General features: G+C 43.7%; 2 protein-coding genes across 4 annotated transcripts in view; one reads left to right on the top strand and one right to left on the bottom strand.

The window, feature by feature from the left end:
* Nucleotides 1-8,665, top strand: part of MMACHC (metabolism of cobalamin associated C) — a 50,422-nt gene extending 41,757 nt beyond the window's left edge. The window contains exon 5 of the mRNA XM_068117503.2: nucleotides 6,859-8,665. Coding sequence (XP_067973604.2) covers nucleotides 6,859-7,032 — 174 coding nt within the window. The 3' untranslated portion in view covers nucleotides 7,033-8,665. The remainder of the gene's footprint in view (nucleotides 1-6,858) is intronic.
* A 3,814-nt stretch (nucleotides 8,666-12,479) lies between these two features.
* LOC137427760 (neutral amino acid transporter 9-like) overlaps nucleotides 12,480-27,237 on the bottom strand; it is an 83,148-nt gene continuing 68,390 nt past the window's right edge. For all 3 annotated transcript variants that reach the window (XM_068117481.2, XM_068117491.2, XM_078776342.1), the window contains 3 exons: nucleotides 18,806-18,954; nucleotides 14,680-14,769; nucleotides 12,480-13,625 (listed from right to left, as the gene is read on the bottom strand). In XM_068117481.2, the coding sequence (XP_067973582.2) occupies nucleotides 13,460-13,625; nucleotides 14,680-14,769; nucleotides 18,806-18,954 (405 nt within the window). In that variant the 3' untranslated portion in view covers nucleotides 12,480-13,459. The remainder of the gene's footprint in view (nucleotides 13,626-14,679; nucleotides 14,770-18,805; nucleotides 18,955-27,237) is intronic.

Genomic DNA, 27,237 nt, shown 5'->3' with positions numbered 1-27,237 from the left:
AAGAGAGGCAACATCATTTATCATTATGTTGAAAAGGGTGGGACTAATACAACTACCCTGAGGAATACCCTTTTTAGTGAGAAACACGGAGGACAGAGCAGCACCAACACACACTTGAAAAGATCTGCCAGACAGGAAATCACGGACCCACCAGAAAAGTCTGCCCCTGATGCCTAACTGGTGAATCTTAAACAGAAGACCGTCCCTCCAGACAGAATCATAGGCCTTCTGAATATCAAGGAAAACCCCCAGCACCGACTCGCGGACGATGAAAGCCTTCCTAATGTCATTCGCCAGAGAGACTATTTGATCTGAAGAGGACCGACCCCTCCTGAATCCACTCTGACATCTATTGAGCAGATTATTCTTTTCTAAGTAAAATATCAGGCGTTCATTAACCATCTTCTCCATAAGTTTGCTAACAACAGAAATAAGAGCTATAGGGCGATAAGAGGATGGGTCTGTAGGATCCTTACCAGGCTTTAGAACAGGAATGATTATGGAATGCTTCCACGCACCAGGGAGCCTACCTGAAGCCCAGACCTTATTGATCAACACCTGAAACACTTCCAAGACACTATGATCCATGTGCTTGAACATGGAGTGCATGAGCGAATCAGAGTCAGGAGCACTATTCTTGGACTTGGAAAAAAAAAAAAAACCCACCGTTTAGAGGCCATTTTTCCCCGCAAAGCGGGGGTTGGCCTTTTCGGGGACCGTGGTAGTTGTTGTTTTTTTTGGTCCCCTTTTTGAAGCAAACTTGGAAACTTGGAAATGACCTGCTTTAATTCACCCAGAGAGAAATCCATGTTAAGCGGGGAGTTATCCGGGCTCACATCACAGAGAATGTCTTTGTGCTGGGAGACAAACCGACGCTTGGCTTCACCTGACTCCGAATCGACAGGATCATCACCTGACTGATCTGAAAAGAAGGACGCTAAAGCAGTGGCCTTCTCCTGGCTTGAATAAACAGGGGCGTTATTGCTGACCAACCGAGCTATCGACCACCCTCCACCATTCCTACCACACATACTTCTAACCCTATGCCAAACAGAACTAATGGAGGTGTCCAGATTAATAGACGCACAAAATGCTCGCCAATACTCTGACTTGGCGCGTTTAATTACCCGCTGAGCTTGAGCTCTTCTTCTCTTGAACTCGATAGCATCTTGAAGCAGCAAGGATTTCCTAACTTTTTTAAAGGAAGACTTTCTGGCCTTAATGGCCCTCGTGCAATCCTCATTCCACCAGGGAACTTTAATTCTCTGACCGATCTGACCTTTACAAGTGGGGATAGACTCGAGAGCACTGCGATAAACTCCTTTGACTAAACTATTACTGAAGATATCAGGATTCTCGTTAAATAATTCAGGCTTGACCACCTCGGAGCAACATCTGGAAAACTTACCCCAATTAGCCCTGGAGAGACTCCAAGAGGGAGGCCTATCCAACCCCTCCAGATCTCTCTCCAATTTGAGGTGAGTGGCCACCGGAAGGTGGTCACTACCCAGACTATCTGGAAGAACCCTCCATTCACACCTTGCTGCAAGCGAGGCAGAGACTATCGTGAGGTCAAGAGGGGAAGACCGACCAGAGCCAGGATTTATGAAAGTTCCACTGCCATCGTTCAGTATTACTAAGTCAAGGTCGTCCATCACCTTCTCCACACAAGAACCATTACTGTCCGTGACCTTAGAGCCCCATAGAGTGTTGTGGCTGTTGAAGTCACCGCACCAAAAGATTGACCCTTCGCACTTGCATAAAACCTCTTTAAGCGCAAGAACATTCAAAGAGAGACACGGATTATAAAAGTTAACCACTGAGAAGGTCTCACTAGGGCTAGGAAATAAAACCACATTACACTCCAACTCCACATGACAATCAATAACCCTATGAGGAACTCCGGACCTCACAAAAACCCCACACCCCCCCCCCCCCACTGCCCCCATGGCTTATCCCTGCGAATGAACAAATAATTTGGAATCCTATATGAAATGTGGCTCTTTAACCAAGTTTCTTGGATACATATTATATCTGGTTTTACTATGAGATCACTTAAAAATTTAATAAACTCTGAACCGTGAGCAGGTAAACTTTTCGCATTCCATTGAAGGAGCCTCAGTCCTCAAGAAAGGGGGGATCTTTCTGAGGCCTGGACTTCGACCCGCTCCTCTTGTGCCCCAACAGAGCGTGGATCTGACCAATGGAAAATTCCTCCCAACCCAGATGCTTAGCCGCGGCAACCGACACAGCACGGATTTTGTCCGTTTGACAAGACGCTACTGCAGAGCAGTTGATAGATTCGGAAATAAACGCAATAAACGCGTCTTTAGAAATATTTAAATCTGAATCAGATTTGGCTCTCTCTGATCGACACTCGACTCGCTCAGTTTCAGTCTGGACTCCTACTGTTTTAGTAGCGACCTTCACCGAGCCAATGGGATTAGAGTTACGCAAACCTGCATACGAGGCAGATTTAGTCCCAGAAACTTTCGAAGCGGCTTCAGCGTAAGTTAATTTTTCCTTTACCTTTACCTGCTGAATAAGCGCTGCTTTTTGAAAAACCGGGCAGCCTCGGAAAGCAGAGCTGTGCGCCCCACCACAATTCCCACAATGCATTTGCTCACTCGGGCAAGCGCTACGCTCATGATCCCCATTGCATCTGCTGCAGTGAACCTTGCCCCGACAAGCTGGGGCCGTATGCCCAAACCTCCGACACTTGTAGCATCTAAGAGGAGCCGGTATGTAATCTCTTACCGTGAAGGCCAAATAGCCAAGCACTACCTTTTATGGAAGGCAAGGACCACTGAAGGACAACAAGACAGATAAGGTGTTCACCTTCTCTCCCTCCCTGAATGTGGTAAGACGGCGAGCATCAGTCACTCCACTGGAGGCCAAGTAACTCTTAATCTCTTCAATTTCTATGGATGAATCCACCCCATAGATGACACCACGACATTCTCTCATGTACTTCGGGATTTGACACGAAACACAGACCTCACCAAAATGGGTTGCTTTCAACACCTTGTCCCTTTGCCCGGCTGACTTGCACTCAAGGAGCAGGTCGCCCGACCGAAGCACTTTCGCAGACACTACTTCCCCGAACTCTTTCTTTATGAGCTCTGCCAACTTTATAGGGTTGGACGGACCCAGACGATTAGGCCTCTCAACGGCCGCCACCATGACCACAAACTTATCGAGCGAATCAACGGGGTTGCCAGAGGCCTGGGCGAGGGAAGCCCTACGCTTGGGCTTCCCAACTGGGGACACCTAATCAGAGGACACCTGGCCTCCCCTCTCTCTCTTCCGAGGTTTACTAACAGATTTAAAAGACCCCTCCCCATCCTCTCCCGAGAGACTCTCCATTTATTCCTACTTGCGGGAATTTAATCTGGACCAGGAATCGAGCCCGGAAGTGCGAGCGACGAGACCGCAACGAAAACGAAACGAGGATCACGCAGCCCGATCGCCTCCACCACGCCCTGCCGTCTCCCGACATGCCTGCACAGGTAGCTTATAAAGCCAAAAGGGGTGGAACCAATTAATTTTCTCTGACGGCGACTAATGATTGGTCCCACAGGCTACAAATACAAAAATTGTTTCTGCATAATTCGTCATCAAATTAAAATATGCAATTTGATGTCTGTCTGACTGCAATACCATCGGTCGTTACTCATCCAATCTCAAACCAACTTGACAGGAGGATTAAGGTTCGCATGATGGAGGTTGTAGTGATTTCATTTGCCCTCCCCTACCCCCTAACAAAGGGGGTTTTCCACCTTGGGCAAAATCCATTTTAAGGTGTAGCTAATTGTGGCGTTTTTTCATGGTCACATCTAATAAGAAAAGTAATAACAACAATAATGATAATAGCATGATATCAGTATTATAAAATTAATACTAATATTCCTCTTCCCCAAGGGATTTGTCTTGACCTCCTTGGACAAACGCTGTGTTAACGTGTATAAATAGCTTATTGTTAAAATTACAACTCATGCAACCCGTGGAACTTAGCAGCTCAAAGTCCTGTAAAATGTTAGGTTTGGGATGCGTTACGAGTTACCTCCCCAAAATCCAGTTGCGGTGCCCCTCAGAGTCTTGAGAGGGAAAGCGGCAGAAAGATTTGTTATTTTGAGTGTTCTAATAAACCATGGTAAAACCACACCAATGCAATTGTAGAACAAAACAAGTAATTGTATTAAGAAGTCTCACATACACAATAATAACACTCTTAAAGAAAGTACTACAATGAAAATATCACTTGCATCAAATGAACAATACATATGATGGTACCATCATTCCCCCAATGCTCTCAAATCAATCAACTCACGATACACCAAACATGAGTGGAATGTAACATTCCCCAAAGTCTGTGCACAAATCCCAACGCTGGTTGGAGGTTGAAGTTGTGCAGAACGATGAGAACAGGCAGGTATCGGCGCGTCTGCGAACGTGGAGTTGCGACGTGAGAGGTCGGGCAGCTGGCGGCATGGGGGTAACAATCCCCCAAAACGTGAGCGCAATCCACGCCCACCAATGATTAAGCCGATATGGAAACCAACTGCGATCCACACAATGATGTCGATATGGGAATCACAATGACAAAACACGAAGCACCAGGCGGACAGCCTCTTCGAGGACAAAACGGCCGACCGGCCTGTAATGGAGGCTCTTGCTTTCCCTCTAAAATTAGCTCACACTTGGTGATATCGCAATATGTGACGATCCGCGGGCAATCCCTTTCACGGGAAGCCTCAGCTCATTCGCGACCAATATCAAAAAAGTCCGCTCGCAGCCTCGATGCGACTTATGGCTGTATCTCTCTCATGGCCGTCTTCTCTCCCTCCGATCTCCTCCTCTCTCTTCCGGTTTCTTTGCCATGTTTTCCTTTTTCCTTCACAAACATTTCTTTTTACCTTTAACTAAAGTCATCTCCATTTCACACAAAAATCTTAACAACCATATTACTTGAAACTAAAAATCCTACAAGTATATAATAACAACAATGGTGGAAGTGACGGATCCGTAACAGATGGTATGAGTAAAGTTTCAGCTACATACACAAAGTGGTCTCTGTGTTCTACCGCCTCCTTTCTGGTCTTGCACCCTCTGCTCTTTCCATGCTTTGTTCCCTTCAGGTTTCTTCAGGACACACACGGTCCAACATTATCGCTCTTCTGCTAAACCTACCTAAATCCAGAACCGCTGCTCACCTCCACTCATTTATATCCCTTTGTCCTGCCAATGGAACCAACTTCCACATCCTCTTCAATCTCATTCTTTCCACCAGGTCTTCAAGACTGCTGTTCACCTCCATATAAGATAATCCTCAACCCAAAACCATAATCTTTTCTACCCCCGTTAACCCCCCAAGCCCACCTATTTCCAAATTTTCCTTCCATATCCACATTATCCACCCAGTGTATCCTCTGCTACCCCTCATTCTTTCCCATTTTCCTTTATTTGTCCACGTCTCCCTCTATTTTGTCCCTCAACCCTGCCTTTTTTTTGCCCCCCTCCCACATTTTCTGTTCCTTTTGTGCTGTTGCATTCTCATCGATGGTGTCCTCACTCTTGACGTTTTCGACCAAACAAAAGGGGGCGAGGGACAAATGAACATTGTATGTGAGTAACTGGTCCTGGGATTTATTCAACTGAACTCCCACCATGCACCGATCAATCAGTGACAGCTTGGCACAGCCTGAATAGACCATGTTCATGGCAAATGGAAGGTGTAACGCAAATATGCTGAGATGGGGATACAGGAAAGATGATGCCAACTTTGAGTGGGTGGGTTTTGGACCCCGGACTAGAGAACATCTCAGATGCAGGATGTTCATCAAAGGATCAGGCAGAGTCTATTGACAGAGCCCTTGTGTGCCCACCAATAGTAGACAGTTGTGTGATGACGAGATGACTGAGTATGATGCAAATTAAAAGAATCCTTATTTTCTCAAGTATCTATTTTACACAGCACTATCTGTCTTTCATATAGCTCAGCTAAACTGTGTTGTGGAAGAGAATATCTCTGCCTATCCCCACCCTGTATACTATGCTAATGCCAGTGTGGACCTTGCTGTATCACAATAAAAAGGAACTTTGCAACAACATCTTGCTCTTTTGTAGCTCATTCGCAGCCGGTACCTGGGTAGCACTGCAAGGTTATAAAAGTGCATGTTCCTGCCTTATGCACCACAGAGTAATTGGACACCCGAAGTAGGATTTACCATGAGATTTGGACACCTTTAAACACAAATCAAAATCTGCTTAAGGGTGGGGGTATAAGATGTTTATCCAGGATTGGCTCATGGTTTAGGTACCTATAGCACTAGATCATGCAAATGGAGCTGTTGATTCTGACAGCTGATTATATCAACTTCCTCTGAGACAGGAAACTGGGCAATGAGTGTTTCTTGCTTAGATGTCTGTTGATTCGTTCTGCAAATCAGACACGTGAGTGTAATTATGATAACTGGAAAGGGATATCACTGGGCTGACAGGATGGCCCACAGGTATGCACACGCGCTTCTAAGCCGTCTGCCAGCATTAGTTGGTGAACGTTACAGATCCCACGGTGTCCTTCGTAAAGAGTAGGTGAGCTATAGCTGGTACACTGAATTTTATTTTAGATTCCAACCCTAACCAGCAGAGGACATTGCATCAGTGGCACAGTCGTGCCCCCAGCCATTGATCTACCCAGTAGCCATGTGTTGCATCCGTAAAACGAAGAAGGGACGTTACCAGAATTTTATTTTGTTTATTTGTTTTGGACAAGTGCAGCATGATATTGTTTGGAAAAGCGAGCATTGGCAGGTCAACATCAAAGATATGAGGACATTGCTATTTTTGTTGCCGCAGGACTGGACCTACCGGGACGTTATTCCAGTGGAAGAGCGCTATTCCGAGGGTCAAAGGGTCTACTTTGCAACACCACCAGCTGAGCGTTATTCCCTTCTCGGCTTACCCTCACCCACATCTTCACCTGCCCCTGTGAAAACTTTGTCTGCAACAAGCACTCACACAGCCTTATGAGGAGGATTCTGCGAGGAGGTGATGCTATGGTAGTCTCGTGCCTGTTGTAGCAACAGCAGCAGGTGATTCTCACACAATGAGCCAAACACTGCCGTAAAAAAAATCTGAATGTGACTGATATAGAAACAAAACACAAATTACCTTTCATGATACCTTTAATAAATGCAAAAGTGTACAAAAGAAAATTCCCTACATTGCAAGTGTCAAATCGGTCAAAATTGTCATAAAAAGCTATTTATTTAAACATTTATCTGAGGCTCATGGTGGAACAAGTACATAGATCACATGCAGGACAAAGACAGTATGTATCGATGTTCATCGTACACAATGGACAAATACATCCAAGTAAATAGAATCTGAACCTGGGTTCTGAGCATCGTGATCTCTTTCTTGGTTCAGGTGAGAACACTAAACAGGCATTTTAAAAAAAAATTCCCTTTTGCCCACATTCAAGCATATCTTATTGTAACCGTGCAAAAGGAATCGAAGCTTGGAAAAGTGCATTGGAGCAACTTTAAATGTGGAATCATCCACACGAGTATTTATTGATGATATTAAGGAAGGAAACTAATGTGAACGTTTGATTTAATGCGAATGGATGTTATTGTATTCATCATTCATAGGAACACTGGGTGTCTAGAACAACACTACTGAGCAGTAAAATGCTTCCAAATAGGAAAATGCAGGATTTGATTTGTGGGGAATGGGGAGTGAGATGAGTGGCAGGAAGGGAATGTGGGGTGGGGAGGGAGGGGTCATTGAGAGTACAAATAATTTGGGGGGAAAGCATGAGGTGACTATAGGCAGCACATGCCTTTGAATGATTGGGAGAGAGGGGCATGGGACAACAGACACTCGGACTTCGGTTGTACAGATAAGAGAATAGAGGGATGGAGGGATGGGTGAGCATGTGTTTCTGGAATAATTACATGTGACATTGGGGAAGGGGGGCGGGGGGGTGTTGGAATGCAGGGAGGTAAGACGGAACAGGTTGAGTAAGGCAACTAAGCAGTCTACAAACCTGTATCGTGGGCTGAAGGTATATCCTGGCACTTTGCCTCTGGCAATGATGATGCCAATCATATGACACAATCGCCTCTCATGAAGAATGTGAGAAACAGCTGTGCAAGCCCAGAGTTAGGAGCTCTATTCTACGGTACTTCCGATGAAGGCCTTGTACACTACCATGACCTCAGCGCAGTTCAGAATTGACCTGGCTCTGTAAAAAAGAAAAAAAAAATTCAGGAAATGCTCCAGGAATTGCACCAGCTCCAGTGATCGGACAAATAAATAAACAGGGATTTGACACGGCTTCACTCAGGTCCATCATGAGTGCGCAGTTGCACACTCGAGTTGCTCGAAACCGAATCCTATATACTTTATGCGGCTTTCTTCAACAAGTTGCCAGCACTTGTGCGATTGGTCACTTACAATAGAGACGGGCTCAACCTCCAAGCAATGTGAACCGTTTTATCATGTGAACTACAATTGGTTGTTACAATCTGGACTGTGCTATTATCAAGTCATTATCTAAAAATCAGTTGATACCTGAGCATTTATTCATTGTTTGTTGTTGCTGCGGCAGGGGAGGGAATGCTTGTGTTGGGGGAAATAAAGGTAAACCATTTCAAAATCTGTCTGAAATGTCTCTCATTCGAACCCACACTGTTATTAAATAAATATTATACATATTTAGAAATGTTTGGTCGATTTTAGTTTCGCTTATATTAGTTCTTTAATTTTGCCTTTTTGTGCTTTAATCACTTTCTATGTTTTACATAATACAGTATATGAATTAATTTTTTAAATATTCTTCCTGGTTTTTCTCCTTACCTGCAAGTAGTTCTCCTGGCTCATTGTATCACACATATCAGGGATGATAACAGTCAGGGCTTGTTTCGAGATTCTGTATTGATATCGGCCACCTGTAGCCAGGTGTAGCATGCAGTGTTACTCATGAATCTCTCTTATCAAGGTATAGCTGCTCTGTCAATCAGGTATCTCTTTTCAATCAAATGTTTTCCTAAATGCAATAATTAAATTGATCTCTCGTATTCATCTGTAAAATATTTCTGTGTTTGGTTTATGCTCAAGCGTCAACTCCTGGACCAGGGAATGATGTGCCCAGGGTTTCTGGTGATGCGTCGGTCATGGTCTTGTTCCGTATTTACGCGATTTAGCTTCTGCATTTAAAATAACGATGATACAACGATAATGGGGGTCTCCATCGGTAATTGGTGAAGCCATTGTCGACCAAAATAACCAGCAGCCCAACTACCGGAAAGAAACGGTGACGTTTATGCTCAACTACCTGCTCAGATGTGGACAAAGTGGTTGCATGTGATGGAGATGCGTTGCCCACCAATTCAGTTGCCCACCTGAGCACTCCCTAAAACCAGGTGCACACCTGAACACTCAGGTGTGCACCTGGTTTTATGGAGGAATACTGAGAGCTTAGACTGTTCCAGGTGAGTGACCAACGATGTAATTTTTCTAGATCTGCAGACATGTTGTGGCAGCTTCTCTCCTGAGAAATATGGTGTACAGGGCGTACTCATCAGCAAAATGGTCCGAAGGATTTTTCAGGGAAGTGGAGAAGTCAGTGATATAAACCAGGAAAAGGTTGGTTCCAAAATCATGGGCTCGTGGCACACCGGCCTCAAAAGAAATATCACGAGACAATATCATCAAGAGTGAGACATTGTTTTGTGCCTGTGGAGAAAAATCAGACAACCAATCAAGGGGGTCCTTTAGATTTAGAAGTAAGGCAGAGAAGGGGAAATGCACTGAACCACCTTGACCAGGTGCCACTAGACTTTGTAGAAAGGTAAGAAGTTCGGTGTCGGGCTCTTGGTAGTTGAAGGACAATTGTTTTTTTTATGCAAGATCTATGTTCATGGAAAAGTGAGGTAACAAAGGATAAAATGACAACATACTCAGTGGACCACACACACACACAAACATGAGGTTAATAATAATAATCGGTGTTCTCTTCCAAGAAACTTCAACACAGGATAAGGTCGTTTGGCCCACCAAGCCTAGTACAGGCTGCAATAGGTAGTTGCCAACCTATGGTTATTTGTCCCTGCTCTATCCTTTTAACTGCATACAAGGAAGCAGCAAGTACCATTTTTAGTCTTTGGCATGACAAGGCCGGGGTTCAAACCACCGTCCTCCCAGATTCGGAGCGGACGCTCTATCCATTATACCACAGAGTCTGGTGATAGGTTGTTACAGAGATAAAAAGGCCAGAAATACTCATGATTCGTGAGGGAGGGGGGAAGGGGGGAAGGGGGGAAGGAGGGGAGTGGGAAGGAGAGGAGAACGAGAGGGGAGAACAGGGAAGGGCAGCCAATGGCCAGGAGTGCGGCGGGAAAGGTCCAGAAAGGGTACGGAATGGATAGCTGGAAGGAGTAGTATTTGGAACAGCTGGGACTGCATTTCTATAGCCCAAGATATAACAGATGATGAGAAACATTGCAGCAAGGGTGGGAAGCAGACCGTTACATACCCATAATAAAACTGCTGTGCTTTTGTTTTTCCATTCAGCAATATTTTGGTTTTTGGGTTGACCCATGCAGAATGGAAGTGCGAAAGAACATGAAGAGAGAGGAAGATGGTGGGGAATGCACAGGAGAAGAAGCTTCAGGTCAGCAGGTTGTCCAAGCACTCGGAATTTTGACATGGCACCAAAGTTTTTCATTCTTCAGTAAAAGATTTAGTTGTGGATAAAAGTTAAATATGAGGCTATGGCAGTTTGTAAGAAAGCTTTATGGCAATCTGTTGTGTGTGTGTGTGTGTGTGTGTGTGTGTGTGTGTGTGTATATATGTGTGTATATATATGTACACATGCACACACATACACACAGAGTGGGGTGCAAAAGTACAAGTCTAGTAGGAAGTGTATTAATTGACACATGATAAAATAAATCTTTGTAATATGAAACCAAAAGCACTTTAAGGGATTGCCATAAACTCATAAGGATATAACAACAATTATTCCAATAGGTAAAAGCAAATCTGTCTTCGTGTATCCTTACTTTAATTCAGAAGTGTGTTTGTATATCGTGCTACTCCTCCTACAGTTCTGCCAGATTACATCCAGACTTTCGACAGGATCAGCATGACCACAATTGGTGTATACACAGTGCATTCAGAAAGTATTCAGACCGCTTCACTTTTTTCACACATGTTGCAGCCTTATGCTGACATCGTTTAAATTCATTTTTTCCCTCATCAATCTACACTCAATACCCCATAATGACAAAGAGAAAACATGATTTTAGAAAGTTTTATAAATTTATTAAAAAGAAAAAACTGAAATATCACATTGACATAAGTATTCAGACCCTTTGCTATGACACTTGAAATTTAGCTCAGGTGCCTCCCATTTCTCTTGATCATCTTTGAGATGTTTCTACACCTTGATTGGAGTCCACCTGTGGTAAATTCAATTGATTGGACATGATTTGGAAAGGCACACACCTGTCTATATAAGGTCTCACAGCTGACAATGCATATCAGAGCAAAAACCAAGCATGAGGTCGAAGGAACTGCCTGCAGCGCTCAGAGACAGGATTGTGTCGAGGCACAGATCTGGGGAAGCCTACAAAAAATTTCTGCTGCATTGAAGGTTCCCAAGAGCACAGTGGCCTCCATAATTCTTAAATGGAAGAAGTTTGGAACAACCAGGACTCTTCCTAGAGCTGGCCGCCCGGCCAAACTGAGCAATCGGGGGAGAAGGGCCTTGGTAAGAGAGGTGACCAAGAACCCGATGGTCACTGGCTGAGCTCCAGAGATCCTGTGTGGAGATGGGAGAAACTTCCAGAAGGACAACCATCACTGCAACACTCCACCGATCTGGGCTTTATGGCAGAGTGGCCAGACGGAAGCCAAACAGTTCAATCTTGGTTTCATCAGACCACAGAATCTTGTTTCTCACAGTCTGAGAGTCCTTTCCGTGCTTTTTTGCAAACTCACGCGAGCTTTCATGTGTCTTTCACTGAGGAGAGGCTTCCGTCTGGCCACTCTGCCATAAAGCCCAGATCGGTGGAGTGTTGCAGTGATGGTTGTCCTTCTGGAAGTCAGTGGTGAAGACAGTGGTGAACAAGTGAACTCCAATCAAGGTGTAGAAACATCTCAAAGATGATCAAGAGAAATGGGAGGCACCTGAGCTAATTTCAAGTGTCATAGCAAAGGGTCTGAATACTTACGTCAATGTGATATTTCATTTTTTTTCTTTTTAATAAATTTATAAAACCTTCTAAAATCCTGTTTTCTCTTTGTCATTGTGGGGTATTGAGTGCAGATTGATGAGGGAAAAAAGAATTTAAACGATTTCAGCATGAGGCTGCAACATAAGAAAATGTGAAAAAGTGAAGGGGTCTGAATACTTTCTGAATGCACTGTTGGTGTTTTCATATTTGCTGGTGGTCTTGGTGGGGGGGGGGGGGGGGGGGGGGGATACAATTCTCTATGGAAATGTGTATCGTGTAGCGCCGCAGCGGTGGGAGAGGGTATTACAAGTCCCACCCTTTGCAGTACAGTATTACTGTCCCCACGTTTTGCAGTGCAGTGAGGTGCTCTAAATTATGCAGCGAGAGGTATTCTGAATTACACGTTTGAACACAACCTCCCTGGCCGCTCCCATAGAGCGGGTCCTTCTTGTAATGAATAATCAGTGTGACGCCGTTTTACCTTAAGAAGTGCCTCAACTCCATCTGGGATTGATTAAATCAGTTTATGGAGGCAATCTTTTCCCAACAATGTTGTAATGCACTCCAGAGCATAGTCCGACTGCTCTCCAAAATGTTAGCTTTCTCTTAAATGTATTCACCCTTCATTTATTTGGTTGAGACAAAGTTTGAGTCCATAATAAACACGAGTTAAAAATATGGATACACATCTTCAATGTTTTGACAAATTTTGTGTTTTAAATCGTGATTTGGGAAAGCTTGGCATTTATTTAAATAGGCTCATTCCTTTGCACCTCACTGTATGTATAATATGTAGGTAAGTATATATATATATATGTATGTATATAAATATATAAATATAAATATAAATATATTTGTATATTTTAAGCATTATTACCCACACATAAATCTTCATGCATTGACAATTTTCAACTTTCCTGGCCAAAGGAAGCAAACATCTTAAATTGTCAGCAATCTGTTTTCATGGTAGGCAATAGCTAGGTCAATGAGTCAGTCAAATGAAGACATGAATGTTTGATGATTGCACAGCAGTAAGGGAAAATGGTTCCAGTTTCTGCTTTGCATTGGAACTCCTTTGCATTATTTTAAGGTCCACAACTATGTATTAATGCCACAATAATAAAAAAAGAGATTCAACCCACCCTCCCTTTTGATTGCACCAAAATGTGTTGCTGTGCACATTGCACATTCATTTGAAGAATTTTGCACGACTAAATGAAAAACTGCGCAACAAAATTGACCACGCCGAGCACCATGAGAAGGCAATGTGGAATAGTGGAGTACCATCTCAATGTGCCACGCCGCCATTTCGCCAAGATGTGGGTGAGATGTGGCAGAACAAACACAAAAACAAGGCTGCAGGTGGCACCCACATACCTGCAAGACAAGTGGAAAAATGTCTTGAGCCGGAATATCAAGTTTCTAAACCACAACACAACAACAGGAAAGAAACTGCAGCAAAAGTTTTGGTTCGATTTAACAGTAGCAATTTTATCCTTTTTAAGAACTTTATTTGACTCACACAGCTCGATATGATGTGTTATGCTTTATGCAAACATTGTGCAGGTGGGGAAGCCAAGATCTCGTTCGAGTATTCCATTTTTAAATGGTTAAGTGCTCAGGTGTTCCCAGCTGTGAGCAGAGCTGACTGGTTTTACTTCCTCATGGGCCACAGGCAAATCCACTGTGTAGAACAATGGAAGGAATCAAAAGATCATCGATTGATGCACGTTAATCGCCAGGTGAAGCAAGAAGAAGCTGCAATTTCGGGCGTAAACTCATCTGAGCAAAACAGGAACATTGCCAGAAACGTCAGCCTATCTTTGCTTCCCACGATCGGTAGCATACTTCAATCGGCGTCCTGTTGGTTTCATCCATTGTTCTACCTGTCTGCTGACGCAGATCGACTCTCCTCTTCACCAGGCTAGAAAAGTCTTCACCAGATCTTTATTCTTCAAATCCACTGTGCAACCAGATATATACTTGTACGCTAATTTCAGATTTAACATTTTATCCCAATATTGCTTCACAGAACAAAGCAGCTGTGCTGAAATGCAAATCAAAATATATTCTTTCCTTGAACTTCAGTTTGGCCTGCCTCGTCTCTATGACCCAAAGCATCAATTATTCATTCCCCAGACAGCAGCAAGGCGACAGCTTTGTTGTGTCTCCTCGGTGTTACATGGGACTAGGGGCGTGATTACAGGGAGTTGGGAATGTGATTACGTAACTGTTACATGCGAGGGGATGTCACACGAGAAGAGATGAGATGGCAAAATATGCCATGACGGAAACATCACTGGTCTTGAAGGCAAAAGGTTTCATTGAGGAAGGTGGGTTTTAGGTGAAGGTGGCCCTTATTAAAGCTTCTCCAGAAAAGGAAGATATTGTTGCCAAAACGAGGCATTGGACCCTTGAGGGAGGTTCTTACCTTATTATTGTCCCGATTTGGGGATATAAACGGGCCATGGCCACTCCAGAGGAAATGAGGATGATGTTCAAGACCAAGATGTGAAGTAAACTGCAAGGAAGAGAAACCCGTTTAAAACTTTGCACACCTGCACAATAGGCTGACTTAAAAGTAAAAACAAAAGGGATCACAGTTGGCCCGGCACCTTCTAGAAAGTATGAGTGGTTCAAGATTCACCTGCACTTTTTACTCGATAAATCTCAAAACCAAAATGAGATTAATGGCTCGTGCTCAATTTCTATGAGACTCCCATTTAACATGACGTAAGCATGTCATTCCCTCATCACTTTGAAAGCAGATTCAATACACATGCTCGGTGAGCGATCCGAAGAGATGTAAGTCACATGGTGTTGTAACGTGATCATGTTCATCATCCATGAAGCCTCGTCCAGATTACCGATAACTGACAAATTGAATGCAATTTATTTGGTGTCCAGGCTGCTTCAGCTATGGCTTTTATGGGAGGGTTTTTTTATTTTTATTTTTTTCTATGCAAGATCGAGGCTCGTGTAAGAGCTAACATCAATCACAAAAAAAAAAACCGACACACAAAACATACCATAAAGGGAGCGGGAGACGATATGGGGAGAGACAGGGAAGCACACAAGTACAACAGCAGAGAACAGGGACATCGGGAGATCTGTGGGAGGGAGAGGGCTTGGGGGGAGGAGGCATGGCAAGGAGGGGGGGGGGGGGGGGACAGTATAAAACACATGGACACTGCTAGAACTTCCAGGAAAGAAAGAAGTCGGTATTTCAAACAAAAAAGTGGATTTGGGGTGAATTAACAGGGGTAGAAGAGATCAAGGTTTTGGATGGGGGAAGATAAGAGATGGTGGTGAACAGCTGTTTTAAAGACCTGGAGGGAGGAGTGGGATTGAAGGGAGTGGGGGAGTTTGTTCCAGAGGCGGGAGAAAAGGGGAATGAAAGAGTGAAGGTGAGCAGAGAGTCTTGATTTTGGCAATTTCACCAGAAGAGGGTTGCTGGCAGATATTGTGCGGCGTTTAGGACTATTTGGGGGACAGAGCACAGAGAGAGCTGGGGGAGCTAGGCCGGATAGAAGTCGGTAGAAGACAGAAAGACCACCAACCTGCCTGCGGTGAGTGAGTGAAAGGCCCTCGGGGTTAGCTTCATCGCAGGAGATTCCAATGATTCTGAAAGCTTTGGTTTCAACAGCGTGAAGCCGTGCAAGGTGTGAGGCAGGAGCACCAGCCCAGAGGGGAGAGCAGTATTCCATTGAGCTGCGGATGAAAGCCTTGTATGTGGTGAGGAGCTCAGGTGTGCCAAGGAAGGACCTCGCACGACGGAGGATGACCAGTCGGCGCCCAGGGTTTTGTATAATGGCTTCTCGTGCCCAAAAACTTTGGAAATGTGCATCATTGGTTAAAATTACAGAATTTCTACGAATGAATAAAGCTTGGGTGAAAGAATGGCAAAATATGGGAGCTTTCTTGGGGGCGCGGCTGTGTCACTGATGCTATTCCCTCTAGTACCAGCCCGCTGGTACTTATTTTGCCGACCTGGGAAGGATGACAGGCTGAGTCAACGCACCTGGTATTAATTCAACGGCGGACAGGGGCCCAAACTCAGGACCCTAATATCTCAAGCCAGCCACCTTAACCGTTAAGTCAGCAGCAGGCTTGGATTAGTGATAGGATGCAGAGAATGTCTATGAGTGGGGAGATAATAGGCTGGGAAGGTGCAAGTAGTGGGATACATCAGTGGTCAGTACTCAGACCATTATTATTATTCATAATTTACATCAACGATTCGGATATTGGGGTAAAGAGTCGACTTTCCAAAGTTTCAGGTGATACTAAGCTTGGAGATAATGTAGATATCAGAGGAGGGGGTTGGGGATGAGCAGATTCAGGAAAGTCTAGATACTTTTCATGCATTGGACAAACTATTGGCAGGTGCTGTTTTACATAAGGAAGTGTAAGGGGACGGATAAATAAAGAAAATAGGGATTATATGATGCAAGGGGCAGTCTTAGCGTGTGTCACGTCGGAGAAGGGTTTGGGGATGGTAATATATATGGGGAATAAGCAGACAGCACAATTTCAAGCAGCTACAGTTAAAAGTAATAGGGTTTTAGGTTATATTGTTAGGCGGAATCATTATAAGTCGAAAGAGGTAATGGTAACTCTCTATAGGAATTTAGTGAGGCCTCATCTAGAATATTGTGTACAGTTTTCGTCACCATATCTCTCCAAGAGATCCTCTCCAAGAAGTTCTGTCACTCAAGCTTTTGGGTCTCACTATTTGCCATGATCTTTCCTGGGAAAACCACATTTCAAATCTGGCCTCCAAAGCCAGTCGCCGACTGGGCATCCTCCGTCGTGCGAAGTCCTTCCTTGGCACACCTGAGCTCCTCACCACATACAAGGCTTTCATCCGCAGCTCTATGGAATACTGCTCTCCCCTCTGGTCTGGTGCTCCTGCCTCACACCTAGCCCGTCTTCACGCTGTTGAAACCAAAGCGTTCAGAATCATTGGAATCTCCCGCGATGAAGCTAACTCCAAGGGCCTTTCACTCACTCACCGCAGGCAGGTTGGTGGTCTTTCTGTCTTCTACCGACTCCTCTCTGGCCTTGCCCCCCCAGCCCTCTCTGGGCTCTGTCCCCCAAATATTCCTACAGGTCGCACAAGATCTGCCTGCAACCCTCTTATGGTTAAACTGCCAAAATCAAGACTTTCTGCTCACCTTCACTCCTTCATTCCTCTTTTCTCCCACCTCTGGAACAAACTCCCTCACTCTCTTCAATCCCACACCACCCTCCAGGTCTTTAAAACAGCTGTTCACCACCATCTCTTATCCTCTCCCATCCAAAACCTTGATCTTTTCTACCCCCGCTAATTTCGGTCCCCTTGTGTTTTATACTTCTCCCACCCCCCCCCCCCCCCTTCCCACGCCTCCTGCCCCCAAGCCCTCTCCCTCCCACACTTCTCCCTGCTCTCAAATGTTGTGGTTGTGTGCTTCCCCTTCTCTCCCCATCTTGTCTGCCGCTCCCTCTTTTTGTATATTTTGTTTGTCTGGTTGATTTGTTTGTGAAATAAATGTTAGCTCTTTCACGAGCCTCGATTCAGTATACAAAAAAACAAACAAACAAAAAAAAATCTAAAGAAGGACATACCTGAGATGGAGAGAGTTCAGCTGAATATGTTTACCCATGTTATGGTAAACATATTCTTGTTAACCCCCAGTTGATAAACCCAATGTTTATTTTGTCTGTCGACAAAGACGGATATAGTAGCTTTCATTTCATGTTTGTCATGATATCTGAGCATGATATCTCAAAAAGTTAAGGACGGATTCAGACAAAACTTGGAATATCTGCATTCTTCACTTATTATGATGAAATTAGACAACTATTTTTCCAATTTCATTATTGAAACAGAAGAGAAAGAGCTTTCAACTGTAGAATGCCGGCAAGCATCCTCTTTATCTTGAGCATCCTCTTTCATGTCCTAACTAATGGGGATGTGCACACAAAAACCCATGAATATATACACACATTAAAATATATCTCTATTGCGTAATCAATGTATCACTAGTTCTGTTATGATTGATCAAAAGAGGCATTACATGGACAAGTCCAGCTCCATGAATGGCCATAAACGACAAGCACATTATTCACAGAATACAGTTCCTTCAGAAAGTATTCACACCCCTTGACTATTTCACATTTTGTTATGTTACAACCTGAATTTAAAATTGATTAAACTTATATTTTTATCACCAATGTACACAAAATACTCCACAATGATAAAGTGAAAGCATGTTTTTAGAATTTTTTCAAAACGATTAAAAATGAAATACAGAAATATCTAATTCACATAAGTATTCAAGCCCCTGAGTCAATACTTGATAGAAGCACCTTTGACAGCGATTACAGCTTTGAGTCTTCTTGGATATGTCTGTTTCAGCTTTGCACATCTATATTTGGGGAGTTTCTCCCATTTTTCCTTGCAGATTTGCTCAAGCTCTGTCAATTTTGATGAGGTGCGTCGGTGAACAGCAATCTTCAAGAAAATATTTCAGGTATCTTTCAGAAAGAATTATTTAATTGTTTAGCGCACAAACCTTGGATATGTTTTCCCATAAATCTCAGTAAACAGCTGGACACGAAGAATGTAGGCCAGCAGCGGGTAAATTGTAATCATCTGGAACAGGAAGAAAATCCGTGCTACAAAGGCCAGGATGTCGTTGTTTTGGAAGTTGTCGAGGAAGTTCTACGTGGAAGATGGAAAAAGAAAGCAAAATATATCAGTGTACACTAAAGGTAAATACCAAGATATGTTTAGAATTATTACCCCCGCCAGAGAGGAGGGTATTGCATCTTGGTCCGATTGTCTGCATGTCTGCACAAAATTTGCTAATGTAGGCCACAAACGCCACCTGGTGGTAGCCAGTATTGCACGTTATCTTTTTTTCAAACGAGTACCTCCATAAAGGATGTACAATTAGAATGTGAGTACGTCTAAAAAAGTATGTACAATTACAATGAGAGCACATCAATAAAGTACGTACTAATATAATGTGAGTGTGCCTATAAAGAACGTACTTAAAAAATAGTCTACTGCACAAAAATACGCGCATCTATATAATACCAACATACGTCAATCCCCCCTGGGGCCAGGGCCCCTGGGGCCAGGATCCCTGGTGTTGGGCTAGCGGCTAGGGTGCCGGCTTAGGATTCCTAGGATCCTGGGTTCGAATCCCGGTCAATCGCTGAATTAACGCCAGGGGGGTTGACTCAGCCTGTCATCCTTCCGAGGTCGGCAAATTGAGTACCAGTTCACTGGTAATTCCCTGCTTGTCGTTAAAGGCGGCAAAAAGGGTTGGCGTCAGGAAGGGCATCCGGCCGTAAAACATTGCTTCAAAAAGGGGACCGAAAAACAACAACAACCACAGTTCCCGAAAAAGGCCAACCCCCGTTTGCGGGGAAAAATGGCCTCTAAAGGTGGTTTTATACGTCAATAAAGTACATATGATTGGAACGTGAATCTATACAATAAACCAGTGTCATGTGGAAGGGGGTGGAGAGAATCCATAGATAGATCACTTTAAGACTTTAGCATAGACTGAGTGTGTTAGATTCCCTTTGTAACAGGGTATTTGCCAGAAGTAATTTATCTTGTAAAACGTGCAAGAAAAGGGGGGCAGTGAGTGTAAACTTTAAAGCAGATAGAGTAATAATTATCATGCAAAACCTCCTTTTGAAGGCAAGGCCAGGTGTAAGGCTTGGGCACAAAGGCACACGGAAAGTGCTATGCATTTGAAAGGAAACACCATCACCAACTGTTTAGCCAGTGGATCACAGGCCATGGCAGTGAGATCGGCTGTACAGCCATGGCTGAGGACGTAACACTTTTCTGATGGTCCGCCCCGCAGGGGGTGGCCAATGACGGGACCCGCAATTCAAGAGGGCGGCCCCAGATTGTACAAAGGTCATAGTAGCTGCATGCAGCAATTGGAGCTGGACCTTGAAGGGAGCAACATCTCTCTCATCTCTCTCCTTGCTTTGGTTTCTGCCCGAGGAAGACAAGAGATCAGACAGGCGTCCATCTTCCCATCTCCTGGCCTCATCACGATTGCTCTTCGTCACATTTATGCATGCCGCGAGCCGCACTTTACCTTGTGGCACACCAGCCATGTGCCACATCATCCTGCAGCCACAACCAGCTCATGCCTACATAAGTCTTTGCCTATTCCTCTTTGTTGTGTGCATTGGTATTGTGGCACCATTAGTGGATTAGGCCTTCATTTTCATTGTACCTAGGATTGTGTTACCTTATTCCTACTTGTGGTGGTTGATCGTCAGATCCGTACAGTTTCCACACATCCGTTTCAGATCGTCAGATCCGTACCTTTTTCCCAAATACTTGGTAAATAACTCGCCTTTTAGTTCTAAGAAGCATTTTCCGTTTTTCACCGCCAGGTTCGGCTTTCATTTGGGTGATCCTTAGGGAATGGTAAATAGTGATTAATTGAATAGAGTAGCGTAAATCTAAACATTGTGTGGGGATCCGCAGAGACCTTTATAAGACCTGCAGCTCAAAGCATTCTGCGTTAATGAACACCTCTGACGCAATAGCCGAAAAGGTCTGTTTGTCCGTTGTATGACCATAAACCTATGTCGTCAATGCATCATCTACACACCACACAAACATGAGCAAACAAACTAGCACACTAAAATCACACAAAAGTGGCGAGGGTCTGAAAAATCTGATCGTTCTTTCTAGTTGTGAAATTGACATATTACCACCCCCCACACAACTCCCTCACCCCCCCACCCAGCGTCCCCGACTCACCACTCTCTGTTGTTGGTCTCTCCTCTCCACTTTTCTCTAAATTACTTTCCATTTTCACCCCCCTCCCAAACTTTACTGCTATTGTTACGTGCTCCTCCCCGACCCCCTGGTCACGATGTACCTCCGAGCCCCGAGAGGAGCCACGGCAGAAAAATATGTTACTCTGTGTTAGAAATCAATAGTGAAACCACACCAATGATTATAAACAAACAAATATTGAAAATCACACCAGAATAACGGTACAACCAATAGCAATCAAAAGTACACTTCATACATCTTATGATGGTACCATCAGCTAAAGTCAGATAACTCACTGCGTTCCAAGTGAGTGAAAAAGAACACTCCTCAATGTCTCTATAACTCAAAGGTGATCCCCTCCTGCAAGTAGTGATGAGGCGAGGAGGCGATGAGGCGAGTAATGAGGCGTAGGCAAAGCGTAGACAGTCACGTGGTCCAAACCAAAGGCAAACAGGCGGCGGAATGGGAAGTCCCAAAGGCCCCCTCCAGACGTACACGTTCACAATTCAATCAGCGAACCGCAACGTAATCTTCAAACACCGCGTTGGCGCACACACATCCCCGACAGACGACAGGATGGTGAGAAAAGCTGACGCGTAGCAAAACCTTCTTCAGTGAGTGAAGTGCGAGGGTCAAAATGGCCGACGGCTCTTACTTGAGGCGAAGCGACCAGGCGAGGATTCTTCAGAATCTCAACGCCTAAACCTGACTATGCAGGTTTCTCAAGCCTCTAGTGATAACACCTATCGCAGGAAGTTCCTTTCAAGGAAACTCGAAGTTCACTCGCGACATTCGTTCGATAACACTCGCTACGGAGCTGGAAGCCACGCGTCTTGTCCGACTTTTCTCACCACGCCTTCTTCTTCCTCCCCCTCGTCGTCTTCCGGTTCTCGATCCAGTTTCCTGTTTCATTTAAAATATTAACCCTTTTTGCCTTTTAACAACAATAACCTTACCTTTTAACAACAATAATCGCCGTTTCCTTCAAACCCCAATAATAATAATACATAACCAGAAATGTTTCAAGTGGATGAAAACCACAACAACGGAAGTGACGAATCCGTAACACTATTTATAAATTCCCCCCTCCCACATCCTTTGATGACAATATTTAAAGTAGGGGAGAGTGGGGTAAGTTGAGCCTAAGGGTAAGTTGAGCCACCTCATGTTTCTTAGAAAGTGAAATATTTGAAGGTGTGAGAGCGCCATCTATACTTTCATAGCAACAGTCTTTCTTCCTGAGTACACATGCAGAGGAATATGAAGCAGGGGTAAGTAAGATCTAATGAAATTTGTATTTTTTTCGGAATTTCCCAAACTTTGAGTTAGGGTGTTTTGAGGGTGATAACAATAGAATGAATGGAAGCTTAATGAATTGTTTATGTAGTAATGTGAACATGAATGGTGTAGATTATTTACCTGAGAGTATGAATTGTAAATTGAATCAATACGTGAAATGAGCATGTTTATATTCAAAGTGGCACCCGTGGGGTAAGATGATCAATTGGGTCGGGTCAAGTTGAGCCATGGCTCATCTTACCCCATGAACATGTGTGCAAGATAAAGTTACTGCTTTATACGCAAGTTGGAGTTGAAAACTGTAGTTCTTGTAACACTGATACTTGTGTATAGATCGGAATCCTATTCCTAAGAATGATTTATGTAAATATTTTTGCATTAATCACAGGTAAATGGTAAAATGCCTTGGGACTATAAAAGGAAGACAGCACGTGGTTGTTCTTCATAATTATTTGAAATACAAACCAGTTCATCAGCATATCTGACTGATAAATCTTGACGATTACATATGTATGAACATTCAGCCAAAGTTTACTGATAATTCATGTGTCTTACTAATAATCAGAACACAATACATGTATAATTATTTCAGTTCAAACTGTTAAATTTCATTAGATCAATTACATCATGTTACTTTGTAATAGACACGAGGTGCTTCTTACATGTGCGTAAATTTCACACAAGGGAAAGGAGCATTTATCAAGTTTCAATTATTGAACTGAAAAATCTGATCTGAAAAACGTGAACATTTACAGGAAACTACTTTGTCTTGTTTTGCATTGTTAAAGCTATAAGCAACAGCTTTTGCGTGATTGTTAAAAAAAATGTGTATTCATTAATACTTCATGCATTCCCAGTTTCAATGAGTTTTCTCAGTGTTTTATCAATAATAAGCTTTTCCAGTGGATCTGGACTTAAACTTTTTGTCTCAAACTTGTTTTATTGCTGTTCTGTCCTGTATTGAGCCGGTGAATTTGATGGGACGCAAAATGTTTCATGCTGTTTTTTTTCTTGTGGCTCAACTTACCCACTGGCTCAAGTTACCCCGAACCCATGATCAACTTGCCCCATCATTGGGGCAAAACGAGCCATTAGACAACTTTTTTTTGAAGGCCTCTGCTAATTAATTACATGAAAATGAAATGGTAACATGTGTATGAGGGGAGAAGCAAGTATTTACACCATCATAATCACTATGGCTCTGATGCACAGCACTTTATATTTGATGTCCAGAAGGGCATTACTGAAAAATGGCTCATCTTACCCCACTCTCCCCTACCTAAACTTTTCAAGTGCAAGCTTGAAAATGGTTTCATGGTTTAATTTCATAGTTTAATTCACGGTTTAATTGAACACATCCAATGGAGGAGGGAGGTTGAATCAGTCCATTATGCATGAATAATTGGATAATCACAATTATTTAAACAACATTCCTCTATTTCTACAGAAGCTTAGAGCAATACAGGGCATGTATAATATAGTCAGCTGACTAAGCTCGCAATTGAGCTGCCCCCAAGATCATAATGAAGGCCAGGTCAACAGAAAGGTATCATCGCCTCGCAAAGGGCTGACAGAATGGCCAAGAGCTATGCACATTCACATCTAAGCTGTCGAGCCTGGGTTTGAATCCCGACCCAGCTATGAACTGTCATCCTGGTGTTTCACAAGCAGGGTGAGTGATTCATCAATGAGTGTGCCGTCCGTCGGATGGATGTTAAACGGGTCCCATTGTGTCCTGTACGAAGAGTAGGCGTGCTATCGTCAGCACGATAGACAAATTCCAAATTCCTGCCCCAACCAGCAGAGGGCATTGCATCAGCGGTCCAGCCTCGCCCTCGGCCAATGATGCTACTCTGCAGCCCTGTGCTGCATACGTACAAGGAAGAAGTTTTACACAATGCAGTGTGGTTTATTAGCTCACCTGGAACGAAGTTCCGGGGAGCTTATGCGATGGCGAGTTGTCCGTCAGTCCATAAACACTTGCAACTTCTTCTCCAAAACCGCTGAAAGGATTGCGACCAATCTTGGTACAAATTATATTTGTTGTGTTGTGACTAAAGTTTGTTGACGGCATTAAAAAAAATCGGGGTCGAAGGAGTTCTACCAGGGGTCAAAGTGGATCCAGGTTTGACCCCCAACATAGCAATTTGATTTTTTCTCAGAAACTGCACACACAATGTCGATGAAACTTCACCACAACCGTCACCACCCATGATGTACCAAAGTTTGTTCACGGCATTAAAAACATCTACCCCTTTAGGGGTCAAGGGGGGTTGTCCCCCAAAATAGGTATTTGCTTTCTTCTCAGAAACTTCACATGCAATTTCGATGTTACTTGACCACAACCGTCACCACCCGTGATGTACCAAAAGTTGTTAACGACATTATAAAAATCTGCCCCTTTAGGGATCTACGGGGGGGGGGGGCTGCCCCCCAAAATACGTATTTGCTTTCTTAGAAACTACACGTGTAATTTCACTGAAACTTGACCACAACCGTCACCACCCATGCTGTGCCAAAGCTTGTTCACGGCACTAAAAAAAATCTGCCCCTTTAGGGATCTACAGTGGGGGGCTGCCCCCCAAACTACGTATTTGCTTTCTTCTCAGAAATTACACGTGTACTTTCGCTGAAACTTGACCACAACCGTCACCACCTATGCTGTGCCAAAGCTTGTTCACGGCACTAAAAAAAATCTGCCCCTTTAGGGATCTACAGTGGGGGGCTGCCCCCCAAAATACGTATTTGCTTTCTTCTCAGAAACTACACGTGCAATTTCGCTGAAACTTGACCACAACCTTCATCACCCATGATGTACCAAAGTTTGTTCAAGGCATTAGAAAAATTGCGGTCCAAGGAGGTTGGTTGGGGGAGAGGAAGGGGGGATGCCCCCCAAAATAGGTATTTGTTTGTTTGTTTGTTTGTTTAAGGTCTTATGATTATCTTAGTATGATTCTACATGCTGCCCTGTCTTCTAGCAACCATGGAAATTGGTTTAAAATACCTTTAGTCAGTGCAGTATGCTGTTTATTCTACCAGGTGAGTGCCAGGGGTATTGCCCCCTATGTTTATTTATTAGTGCCAGGTTTGTGTTTGCTTCGTCGAAAATTGGATTCCAGCATCATGAGCTGCGTGCTCAGATGAGAATACCAAACAGGCCAATCCGCTGCAAAGGTGATGTAAAAAGCAACTAAAATTCATACAAAACAGTGCTATTGCATTGCAAAACTACAATAGTCTCATCATGCCTTCACTCCATGTGCAAAATATGCAAAGGCTTCTCCAACTGCCCTACAAAGGTCGTTTAAACGTTTAGCAATCGTTGAAACGTTCAAAGACCTGGCCCTCGTTTTTTTTTGTTTTTTTTTCAGCCAATGAGAAAATTATCAAAATTGGATCACTCAAGTGTCATGTAAATATTGAATTCTATTTGCTTTTAAAAGTAAAGTAAGTTTCAAAAACATATGATGGTGGTTCAAGGTCACAATGCACTTTTACCTTCCAAAAGAATGGCAGATCGCTGGAAAAGTTTGCAGAGTTTCATAGTGGCAACTATTATGTGAAGCGATATCATTGTTGCATCTAAGCATTGTGGGTACAATACTGAATTTCTTCGCCAAAAACAAAAATGTGCACGAGTGTCATGACATTTTTTGGTGAACCGAGTTATCAAACTGGAAAATCAATGGTGACGTCACGTCTATGTTTGTGCTGTAAAAGCTGTGGATGGTGTCCACTGTGAAGGTGTAAAAGGTAAATATGATCAGACCTGTGGAGTAATTTCTCTATCGTTGATGGGTGGGGGACGAGTGGCCAGAATACTGTTTGGCGAAGTTACTGTTGTTACCGTTTGGCAAAGTGCCGTGAACAAACTTTGGTACATCACAGGTGGTGAAGGTTGTGGTCAAGTTACATCAAAATTTTGTGTGTGTAGTTTCAGAAAAGAAAGCAAATACCTATTTTTTGGCGGGGAAGGGGTGAGTGAGGGGGGGGGGGGGGGGTCAAACCTGGACCCACTTTGAGCCCCGTAATCCACCTTAGACTTTGATTTTCTAAGAGCCGTGAACAAACTTCGGTACATCACGGGTGATGAAGGTTGTGATCAAGTTTCATCGAAATATTGTGTGTAGTTTCAGAGGAAAAAGCTAATTCCTATTTTGGGGGTCAACCTAGATCCACTTTGACCCTGGTTAAACCCCCATATACCCCGATTTTTTTAATGCCGTGAATAAACTTTAGTCACAACACAACAAATATAATTTGTGCCACATTTGGTCGCAATCCCATCAGCGGTTTCGGAGAAGAGGTTTCGAGTGTTTTCAAGTGTTTACGGACGGACTGACAGACAGGCAGACAACGTGCCATCACATAAGCTCCCCTGAACTTTGTTCCAGGTGAGCGAAAACACAACATTTAGCTCCAAAATAAAAACCATGACTACTACTACTTCTACTACTACTACTTCTACTACTACTACTACTATGACTACTACTACTACTACTATGACTACTACAACTACTACTACTTCGACTACTACTACTACTACTACTACTACTACTACTACTACTAATCCTGCTTCTTCCTCTGGGTTTTGAAACGAGACGATAAACCTCTAGGTTTCACTCACTCACCGCAGGCAGGTTGGTGGTCTTTCTGTCTTCTACCGTCTCCTCTCCGGCCTTGCTCCCCGAGCTCTGTCTGTGCTCTGTCCCCCAAATATTCCTACAGGATGCACAAGATCTGCCAGCAACCCTCTTATGGTTAAACTGCCAAAATCTAGGCTCTCTGCTCACCTTCACTCTTTCATTCCTCTTTTCTCCCACCTCTGGAACAAACTCCCCCACTCCATTCAATCCCACTCCTCCCTCCAGGTCTTTAAAACAG

Source organism: Myxine glutinosa, chromosome 1 (assembly GCF_964187855.1).
Source record: "Myxine glutinosa chromosome 1, kmMyxGlut1.1, whole genome shotgun sequence".
Classification (NCBI taxonomy): Eukaryota; Metazoa; Chordata; class Myxini; order Myxiniformes; family Myxinidae; genus Myxine; species Myxine glutinosa.
This window is presented reverse-complemented; position numbering and strand designations above follow the sequence as displayed.